The sequence below is a fragment of the Camellia sinensis genome, chromosome 3, assembly GCF_055761805.1.
Source record: "Camellia sinensis isolate YWXY chromosome 3, ASM5576180v1, whole genome shotgun sequence".
Lineage (NCBI taxonomy): Eukaryota > Viridiplantae > Streptophyta > Magnoliopsida > Ericales > Theaceae > Camellia > Camellia sinensis.
Genome location: NC_138963.1, coordinates 36,978,826 through 36,990,428, shown reverse-complemented (window position 1 = coordinate 36,990,428; position 11,603 = coordinate 36,978,826). Strand labels below are relative to the sequence as shown.

Here is an 11,603-nt window from a genome sequence, read left to right as displayed (position 1 = left end):
CAAAGTTCTAGTTCTTGACTGATGCAACAATGTGTGGCTTCATTTACCAAACTCAAGCATGTTTGATCAAAATTTTACTGTTTTTTTCTTATTTAAGTGTGGTTGAGTTGTCCTTATTATATTACTACCATTCCCAATATGAAACTTTTTGGCCATATGTCATTTGTGAGTAAGAAAAAACAAAATTTATTAATTTGCATTTTCTTTTTTTGGCTTCTTTTACATAGCGACAACAAAATTGCCTATTATGTTGTTAAAGTCTCGTTTGGGGATTAAGAATTTTAGTTAAAAAATTAAAAAATTACTACAAGTTTTCACATTACTCTTTTTATTTTTTTGTACATCTTTTTATAAAAAATCAAAAAATTACTAAAATAGTCTATTTCTAAATGAGCTCTAAATATGTAATATTCCTAAAGTGGGTGGGGCTTTCAGGGCCAATTCATCGAAAAGGTTTTCGTGGTGAGAAGTTACGTGATACCTTTTATCAATTATTTAATTATAGTCTCTTAAACACTGATATAAGTGTTACGGACCTCATTATTCAAACCAATCAGAAAAATGGAAGGTATCAAGTCACACTTTAGCTTTTTAACCCACAAAATTACTCAACTTCATCAAGTTAAAGGTTTGGCCTAGGATTGCAAATGAATCGATTTATTTATTTGAGTTAAGCATGATGAAAATTTGTTTGAGTTCCACTCTTTTGCTAAATAAAGAAATGTGAGCTCAATTTTGAGGCTCTTTTAGTAATTAGCCAAGCTCAAGTAAACCAAAGTTTCGATTGATTAGCCTCATGAACACAAAGTATATAAATTGATTTTTATTTTTAATAATATATTAAATATATTTTCATTATTTTATTTTATTTGTTTATTTATGTTGGGTAGTTGTTTGAGTTTACAAATTTGATTGATAAATTTATTAATAAGATATGTATTCTTTTATATTTTATTTATAATTTCATCTTCTCTTCTTTCAATATTTACATTAATCTAAATTTAATTTTTCCTTTCAAGCTTGAGCTCATATTGTTTATGTAATCGAGATGAATCAAGTTGAGCTAAAGTTTCACAAATACTTGATGAGTCCCGTCTGCATTGGCCCAACAACTAGTCCCCTACATTAGGTAGAATATATGTGACATATGTGTGTGTATATATATATTATTCCTTTGATGAACATTATTAGTTCATTGATCATTCCACAGACAGAAGTGCAAAAACCAGAAGTAGCAAACCCTAACAAGAGGCTGATCAAAAAAAAAAAAAAGAAAAGAAAAAAGAAACACCAACCCTACTAAGAGATCTTCAAATTAACATAACCAAAAGTGAAAAAACAAAACAAAACAAATTAGAAAATATTATAATATGTGTAAGCATATGAGCATACTTCTCTGACATTCAAAATAAATGACAAAACCCCTTGTATATAAAATATAAATATTAAATATCTTGACCTATGAAAGAGTGGGTGTGAGACATTCATATTAAATTATCTATTTGTGTTGGGGACCATGTAAAATATGCATCCTGTGGAAAAGAACATTATATTATTAATCATTGTATACATTTCATTCAACTTTTAGGGACAAAAGGCCCCCATTGACATAATAATAGACATGAAAAACAAAAACAAGAGATTTTTATGGCACATATGTTTTTGATAGAGTTCAGTGGCTCTCATGGAGTATGTTAAATGCTTAAGAGGCAGATGGAACTTCACATTCACAAAATAATTTTTGGAAATTTTTATTATATAAGCTTTTTGAAATTGTTCATATGCATGTCTAATTACTTTATTTTTTTTTATAATTTCGATCCATTTTCTTCTTTAGTTATTATAATATTTTAGTTATAAGATTTTTTATTATGTCTCATGTAGTATTTAGTTATGACTTTTTTTTTTTTTTTTTTTAAGTTATGATTCAGAAAGTATAAAGTTATACTATTTTTTTTTAGTTATAAGTGCATATGATACACACTTTAAGGAGTGTGTACTATAGACTTTTTCATAATTTTTTGGAAAAGTACACTAACTTTTTTAGAAGTTTAGAGAAAATACATTGCATCTCAAGTGTTTGATATTATTAAATTGGAAGTTGTTCAAGTTTTAATTCACATAATATTTAGTTCTTTTCTCCTTAATTACTCATCACTCATATGAATGAAAAAAAATTACCGTTATATTTTACCTTATTTTTATTGTATTTTCACTTCATCTACATCAATTTTATTACCTTTAATTAAATGAAAGTGTAATTAAAATAAACATACGGGACTCATTATATTTTTTTCTAAAGATCATTGCTATTTATACTATATTTTTCTTCATTCACATTTATGGAGAGTGAACTTAATACTTTGTCTGATTGATTCTTCTGAAACATTTAATTCCAGTAAAATAATAACAATACTAAAGACTTACAGTTTAAATCTCTACATTTACTCATAATGATATGACAAGAGAGTTAGATTTTATATAATTGAGTATATAACAAATTAAAAACTGACCTTTACTATATCACATTACCATCGATCAAATTATGAAAAATTTTATTAAGAATCTCAAATATTCTCCTATTTGTGTTTGCTAATCTCACATTTTCCACCCCCACTAGAAGTTCAACCCAGTCCACACTGCTACAGAAGTGGCTAGCAATTGTCAAAGGAATGCTCTAACTTTTTCTTCAACAACCAAAACCCAAAAGGGGGGAATAACATTGCAACACAAGTCTAGCCACGAGGTCTTCGAGTCTTGAATGACCCCACATGCGTCAGCTTTGCATTTCACTGCCATCATTGCTTACGTACCAAAATCATACACATTTTAAACACAAGATTGAGAATTCAAGTAGATAGAACAGAAATAATAGTACAAATTTATAAATTTTATTCCAAATTTTTTTAAAAAAATATTAATTTGCAACTTAAATTTATTGATATGTGGACTCCACACTACACCAATTCAATCTCTACCACACAAACCCATCATCCAAAAAAATCTGGATCTGATTGTTATCAGTCATGGCTCAAACAAGTAACAATCCAGACAAAGCTGTAAAACTCACAGACAGAGTATACAGATAAACCATAAAAAAACATCTTTTAGAGTATAAAGTCTTGAGTCGACTACTATCATGACTAGCAAATGAACAAACCATCAGTTTATATAATATAATACCAACATCGCCAAGGCTTGATAAATAATGAAAACCGGGCAAACGATAGAAACCAGTCGTTCTGACATCCTCCGAGTCATGGCATTTTTAAATCTTGCAGGCAAAGGTGAGACCATCCTTTGCCAATAGGTCCAAACTCTCAACTGGGGGTTGGACCCTTGCAACTTTGGCAATAGCCTTGTTTTCTTCAGGAGTCCCACTCTCCAGAAAAGCACCCACTACCTTCCCGTCTTTGATCCAGTATGAACCAAACTTGGGATTTTCAGATGTTGGGCTGTTGTCTCCAAATAGAACAGTGTCGCCAACATTGTCGCCATAGAACTGCCATGACAGATTGAAGGAACGGGAATAGAAGAATGGAAGGTAGTCATACTCCTCAATTGACTTCCCTTCTGTGCTTGCAAATATAGCCTGCGTCAATTAGACACACAGTCATTTCTTGGTTCAAACTCAATCAAGTGACATTACCGCACATTTCAACATTGTTGAGGGATTGATTTCATAGAATAAAAGAGCACAACAAAAATCAACGTGGGGAGGAATTCTGGAGCAAACAAAGCAAAAAATATGAGAACAGAAGCATTTGAAGTGCTTCACACTTTAAACATGAAATGTCCCTTTGAAATTTCAAATAATAAGGTGCCCTTTGGTATACAGTTTTTTTATTACAATGATTATGTCTAATTTTGATAAAAAAAAAAAAAAAAGAAAACAAAAAACATGTTTGGTACACACGTTGTAAAAACTTGTTTTGAAAACAAGTGAAACAGGTGGCTGGAAGGAAGTGGTAGTCGAACGTGGTTGTAGACTATTGGAGATGGTGGCCAGAGTGGTTGTCAGCCACAAAAGGTGGTTGTTGGCTGCCAGAGCTGGTGACCTGAGTTGGTTGTCAATTGCAGAAGTTGGGAGTCCAAGGTGGCTGTCGATGGTTGGAGATGGTAACTAGTCACTGGTGGGAGCTGATTGGCGACAGTTGGAGGTGGTTGGCAACAGCCAGAGGTGATGGTCAGAGGAGGCCACTAGCATTGGTGGTGATAAGTGGTGGATGGTGGACAGGGGGTGAGAGAAATGAACTTTTCTTCTAAACAAAACTTTTTTATGATTACAAAAATTCGTAAATTTTAACAATTGTTTACAAGTTTTTGAAAATGAAAATAAATACCAAAAGGGTTTTAGTTTATAGGTTTCAAAACTTTTATAAATATAAACATATACGTTACCAATTAGGCTCTAATTATTCTACAATCCAAAATACGTCATCAAAAAGCAGGTGGGTGAAGTTTCCAAGCTTAAAAAGTTCTAAATTACAATATTCTCGACTCTGGTGGTGAATGTTAATCTGTATATACATTTTAGGTTTTGAAGAATAACAAAACCAAATTGTTTAAAATTAGGGGAAACAACTTGTGGAAAAAGAATAGTTTTGTCAAGTAACTTCAACTTTTAGGATTTTGCCAATTTTTCCTCCACAAAACAAATTATCAATCTTGAGCATTTCATAACATAGGACCATGAAAAACTTCATACCTTCACAGCATGCTCAGCAGATTTACGGGCATGGTCAACATGTTCAACCCTTCGCATTTCATTGTAGATTTTCATCGGGAAAGTAGCAACATCCCCCACGGCATATACATGTGGAACACTTGTTTTGAAGAAACTGTCGGTCTGCAATTTAGAAAGGTAACATCATAACCTAACCAGTGAAGATACGAACAAATATGCTGGCGTGTCATCATCTAAAAAAATGTAGTATCATGTTTTTCATTCTCTTGATAGCTCAACTAGAAAGGGTCCATAACTTTTCAGGAAAAACAATTTAATATATCAAGATTAATTCTATACAACAAATTCACCAGCCCCAAAATCTCATGACAAAGAGGCATCAAAGTTATACTATTCACTAACCATGGCCTGTTTATTCTTGTCATCATTAAGATAAAAAGAACTTCCTATGCAAAAAGTAGTTAGTAGACGTACATACTTAAATTCCTATTGAAATATCCATGAAATAAAAGGAGCAAAAAAGAAGTGACCGAATGGAAATTTGACTAAACTAGATGTGTTCTTTCATTCCTTTAGGCTGTCTTGTTAAGAAAGCGTCCCAATGTATGTCTCATGTGAATATCACACGCCCCATACATGTCATGCTGTATAAAACTTGAGTAGTCCACTAATATTGAAGTTTGCATAAAAGATACAACACAGAAATTTATGAGTGAAAATAACCAAATGATTGGAACACAAACCTCAATTCCACCTTTCTCCTCTTCAACCTGTCCTTTGAATAAGGTGGTAAGAGGTCTACCTCCAACTCCAACAACAACAATGTCTGCTTCCAGCACTCTACCATCCTTAAGTTTTACTTCCTTTACCTGAATGGTGAGACCCAAGATTGCAGTTCAGAATGCTTTGTAAACCATAATGACATCATGATTACATACAGGTAATAAAGGTTTTACATGAGTACAACCTCTCCATTTGCATCAGCAGTAAACCCAACAGCTACAGTTCCCTTAATAATTTTAATTCCCTTATTTGCATAATAACCTTCGTAGAAAGCAGCTATACCTGCTGTGAAAAGCCGAGGCACTGCAACCACACAAAAATGTCAGCGAACCAAGGATCCGCCTGCCAGGGCCAAGAAAGGCAAAAAGTTCCATAATTTTGAATCCCGTTCCACACTGGCAAGTATGGCCTGCTACATATTGTACAGGCAAGAAAATGGTACAAAGGGGACTCAATTCTGTTTTGGATAATTTTTTGAGCTATCCCAGAATATTTCAGAAATACCAGGCTATTTCCCTTAATTTCAAGTCATACCGAGCTGTTCCAATATTGTTTTGAGTTTTTCAAATTCTGATTTGTTTTTTTTCCCCCAAAAAACTAGTTTGGTAAAAAAATGAAAATAAAAAACAATCATCATTTTCATATGATTTTCTCTTTTCGGGGGACAAAACTATTTTGAAATTTTGAGAATATTTTTTTTTGGTGTTTATTTTGGTCAATCTAGCTTCTACTTCTTGAAAACAAGAAAAAACAGAAAACAGATTAACAAAACTCAACCAAACAGGGTTAATTAATCAATTATTAGACTTTATACATTTAGATGGATTTCAATTTATATTACCAAACATTTTTATGTATTTTTAAAATTCTTTTGTCCCGCTTGAAATGTTTTCATTTCCATGCCAATTGAAACAAACAACACAGAAACAAAATTTTGATCCTTCCGTATTGTACTGATAGCAAAACCAGTAACCTAATTGATAAAGTATTGATAACTATGGTAACTTCAAACAACATTATATGTAACCTTGACGTAAATAATGAAGCAAGTGGATTACAATTTACAACTCATATAAAAGCATATCATGAGTGTCTACTTACTGCACCACGGTTCTGGGTAAACCATGTTGACATCGAGATTGTTTAACTTCATCACTGCACTCAGCTCAAGACCTATGTATCCTCCTCCAACAATCACAACCTTTCCATTTTTCTTCGCCTGAATTGCTTCTACAAGTTTATCAGCATCATCAATTTCTCTCAAATAGTAGATGTTTTTGGCATCAGCACCTTGTACACCAAAGTCTGTCAACCTTATAACCTGCAGAAAAAGTAAAAAACAGTTGATTTTAGATATGGAACATGAAGAGAATACAGGAAACATTCAGTCTGATGTAAATCTTCAGAGAAATGATACTTACTGAAGAACCAGTTGCGATTATCAAGAAGTGATAATTGAAAGTTTCTCCAGCAGCACTAACGAGAGTCTTTGTAGCAAGATCTGCTTTCACTATTTCTGTATTGAGGATCAATGCAATTCCTGTAACAATAAGTTGAGCTTCAATAATGAATTCACTCTTTTGAGGATGTCTCTTATTGAAAGAAATCTCCATAGGCAGAAGTATTAATAAAACGCTGGCCAACAATGTTACAATAATTCTGTATCAATCAAAATTGGGAAATGTGTGTAAATAAGTATCACCTTTCTGTGCATACCACTCCGGAAGCAGCCTCTCTCCCCCGCTTCCAACACAGACATGAAACCCTGGAAGTCTTGCAGGTGCTGCAAAACAGATTGCATTGTGAAGTTGCTATAAAGAAACAAAAATAGCAAACAAATCAATTGGAACAGAGATGCAGCTGCCAATCAAGTAAGAAGCATGCAAACATCATATTTAAGCAAATGTAGCATCAACATTACAGTGTCACAAAACTTAGTCAACTTCAATCATGCCAAATACTTTGATCTAAAGGTGGTTTTAAGGAGTCTAGTATGGAAAGAGTTAATACATCACAAGGAGAAGAACATAACTGTACACAGAAATTCACTTAGCTTGTACTTCAGGAACAAAGATAAATTGACTTACACTCAGGAAACAGGTATGCCTTGCTGAGTGCTGGACGTTCATAAGGAGCAACCTAGAATAGCCAAAGAGCATGTGTTAGCATTAATGCATCACTAGTTCAAATATTAAGAAATATTTAAATCTAGCAGTTGAAGCTCCAACTGCCTTAAATGAAAATATGACAGCCATTGGCAATTTTTCTTAAAAACCAGTTAATTTCACATTTTATCCAAGCTTCGCAACATATTGAATTTCCCAGTCAAAAAAATATGAAAAGCCGTGTTAAAATAAACAAGTAACAGTCCAGATTGGACGGTAGAAAAAATGTGATTTATGATACCATTTATTTCTCCCCAATACCTAAGAACATAGACAATTGACTAAGTTGTAGATTATAAAGATACTTACTGATCAAGAGTGGATGAACAGAAGAATGATCATTAAAAGGCATTGATGGGTACATTTCCTCCCTTTTATTTAGCAGAGGCACAGAACAGGTTGATCGTCCTCAATTTGGTTTAGTGGATGAAATGTGGTGGAAAATTAATACTGCCTCAATTGTGTATTTCATGTAGATTCCACAATCAAATCAAATAGTCTTTTTGCACTCTTCTTTTCTTGAAAAAACGTAATTGTTGTCCCAACCCAATAGCTCACATTCCAGCAGAACCAACAGCAGAACACAACAATTTCACTACACATGAACAACCCTCAAACTAACTACTCGACTCTCATCTTTCATGTCAAGCACAATATGAAGGTAGTCTAAAAGTAAGAACGCTTCTAAAATGGTGTAGTGTCCATGTCATACACTTGTCAGACACTCCTTGACACATATAAGCCACACATCCAAACATGTCCTATTGTTTTTTGATTTTTTCTAGAACCAAACACACCTGGTATGCTAGGGACACACACATGTCCATTGCTTAGACACAAATAAAACACACCACAAATTTGAAGAAAATCAGTTGAGAGCCAATTATTCAAGTCAAACTACCTATTATTCCCTACCCTTTAGGCTTTTTAATTTTGGGAATTCAACAGCTTAAAAGTCACAATCCGTTTATGAATGAGCTTTCTGAAATAGACGTGAATAAATAAAACGCAGAAAACAATTCTTATTATTTTCATATAATAAAATATAAATGAATTTATAATACAAAAATGAAGAAATTGTTATTACTTCTATGTATTTATATATCTATAATTTATTTTTTATCATTCCATATTATGTCATAACCTTTTCTATATAAAATTGTTATATCAACGAGTTTGTATCATGTCGTATTTGTACTTTTCTACATTATGAAGTCTAAGTATAATACAACAGGGTCTATGATAGGAATGATAATTTTGGCTTGCCCCACATGTACCTGACCCTTTCCACCCTAAATGGGATGGGTTTTTTCCAGCTTGATGAAGCAGGTTATTTTTTCCCATCCGCAATGGGTTTAGGGGGGAACAGCAAGTGATATAAAAATTTGATATACAGTATTTTAAGTTGCTGAGAATGATTTTTAATTAATTAAAAAAATTACTCAAAAACAGAAAATTATGTGGGCACCCAACCTAACCCCAGTACTTGCTCTGGAAAGAAATTTGGGTAAGTGACAGAGTGCAGGAGCGGGGAAAGAGAAACACACAAAAACCCACTGTGTTGCCATCCCTGGCCTAGGAAAGATGGTTAGGTAAAGAGCCTTCCACTCATTTTTTTGTGGAGAAGCTTATTTCCATAACTCCAAACAATGTAAATGTACAATTAACAAACAATGAAACAAGTATCAAAACAAGAAATCATAGAAAGGTGAAAATAGCATACCCCCTCTTTGGAAATAATTGCAAGCTCGCCTGGCTTAACTCCTTGTTTGGCAAATTCCCTAGCCGCATAACCCTGCAAATGCAACCATATTGTTTATTAATTTAACTCTGCCACCAAGTCTTCTACAATAAATGAATTAAGAAAACTCACAATTTTACGACATCAACTAAAACCAACAAAACCATTCAATTTGTACGAGTTCAAAACTTATTCTTTCACTCCATGGAGAGATAAATATCAAAATATCAATGTCAACCAATCTATACCAAACGTTGACAAACCAGCCAGGATTCATCATTCTTTGATTACCTCTTGTAGTATATTTTGCCCGTTGAAAAAAAAAAAAAAAAAACAAGGGGAAATTGCAATTCAATGCAAGTTTTCAAAAAGAATTTCCAATCAGTCGTAAACTTTACCAACTTTAATAATTAAAAGTCATAAACTTTCCCATGAATTTATAAATATTTTGTGATATTACCACTGTAATTGTAATTTTCCCAAGAAACAACCAATCGTATAGAAATTAACACTAACAGTAATCACCCATCAATCAAACATCCTGTTTGGTTACCAATAAAACTCAATTCATGACTTCACTATAGTAGGTCCATAGATGAGTGCAAGGTTCTCAGTTTCAACTGGCTATCTAACTAATTAAATATTCAACTAAAATTTTGATTCTCTCCACTTTCCCGGCAACTAAACTCATAGTGCCTCAGAATCCACGAAACATAACGACACTCAAATCGAGAAAATCTCAGATCTCCGCACAATTAACATGGATCAAACTATCAATTCAAATTCATCAAGAAAAAATGCACAAAGATGAAGGTACTATCAAATTGTGAATCAATAACTGAACAATCCAGCAAACAACGATGAAAGATACTCACAGCAGAGACGCCACCGCCGAGAATCACGTACTTGAAAGTCTTCTCCGCCATTAGATTGATTGATTATCTGAAGAATCGAATCGATTCGATCGATTGAGAGAACAGAGAGAGAGTCTACGAAAAGAGCTGTGATATGAAATTTTGGATAGGTTTGGTACAGGATAGATCGTATTCATAAATAGGGAATAGGGCTGCTGCGGTGATCATTGACTGCAAGGTAATGTGCGTCATACACGTGGCGCTCTGGTTGCCGTTGATTCTGTTGACTGTGCAATCGCCACGACAGCTGACCCGTTATTATCAACCGTGGTGATCGTGATTAACCAAATGGAGATTATTTGGGTTAAATCGTTTTGGTCTAGAGTAGAACATGTTGGGTAGTTGTAGAGTGTAGCAGACAAGCGATGCAATCGGGACGTGACGTTATCGATAATAAAAAGCCAAAATTAGTAAAGAAAATAAATAGATAGTTTTTAAGGTGTCGTTTGGTAACACTTACGTTTTCAGTTTTCTGTTTATATTTATAAAAATTTAAAAAACTCAAATAAAAACCTGTTTGGTAAAATTTTTGATTTATAAATCAGTGGTTTCAGTTTATAAATTAGGCCAAAAAATGAAAACACAAAAAATGTGTTTCCATTTTGAGTTTTCAGTTTTTTTTTTATCACCCAACATTAGCCACCACCCGCCACCATTTTCCACCACCGTCTTCCGCCACCACCACCCACCACCCATCCTCCACCACCACCTGCCACCACCACTCACCACCCACCTGCTACCACCAGCCACCACCCGCCACCACCACCGCCACCCACCTGCCACCCACTCGCCACCACCAGCCAGCCCTCGCCACCACCGCCACCACCACCCACCTGTCATCCACCCGCCACCTGCCACTACCATTCACCGCCCGCCACCACCACCCGCCACTTACTTGCCACCACCACTCACTACCCACCTGCCACCACCATTCACCACCTGCCACCACTAGCCACCTGCCCTTGCCACCACCACCACCATCACCCATTACCCACCCGCCACCCACCTGCCACCACCACCCATTACCCACTACCACCACCACCCACTTGCTACCACTTACCACCCGCTACCCACCTGCGACCACCACCTGCCACCCACCACCACCACCCACTCGCTACCACCTACCACCCGCCACCGTTACCTACCTACCCACCACCACCACCACCACCACCCATCACCTACACGCCATCCGCCACCCACTTGCTACTACCACCCGCCGCTACCACTACCCACTCGCTACTACCCATCACTCGCCACCGTTACCCACCCACTTACCCACCCACCATCACCACCCACCCGCCACCACCCACTAT

General features: G+C 35.1%; 1 protein-coding gene across 1 annotated transcript; it reads right to left on the bottom strand.

Moving 5' to 3' along the window:
- Positions 1-2,872: 2,872 nt before the first annotated feature.
- Positions 2,873-10,659, bottom strand: MDAR1 (monodehydroascorbate reductase 1). Its single transcript, XM_028226905.2, has 10 exons — positions 10,252-10,659; positions 9,359-9,430; positions 7,558-7,609; positions 7,173-7,253; positions 6,892-7,010; positions 6,572-6,791; positions 5,655-5,773; positions 5,431-5,556; positions 4,709-4,849; positions 2,873-3,592 (listed from the first exon to the last, which is right to left on the bottom strand). Exons 1-10 carry the CDS (start codon positions 10,300-10,302, stop codon positions 3,269-3,271), a joined length of 1,305 nt encoding a protein of 434 aa, XP_028082706.1. The 5' UTR covers positions 10,303-10,659; the 3' UTR covers positions 2,873-3,268.
- Between the last annotated feature and the right edge of the window lie 944 nt (positions 10,660-11,603).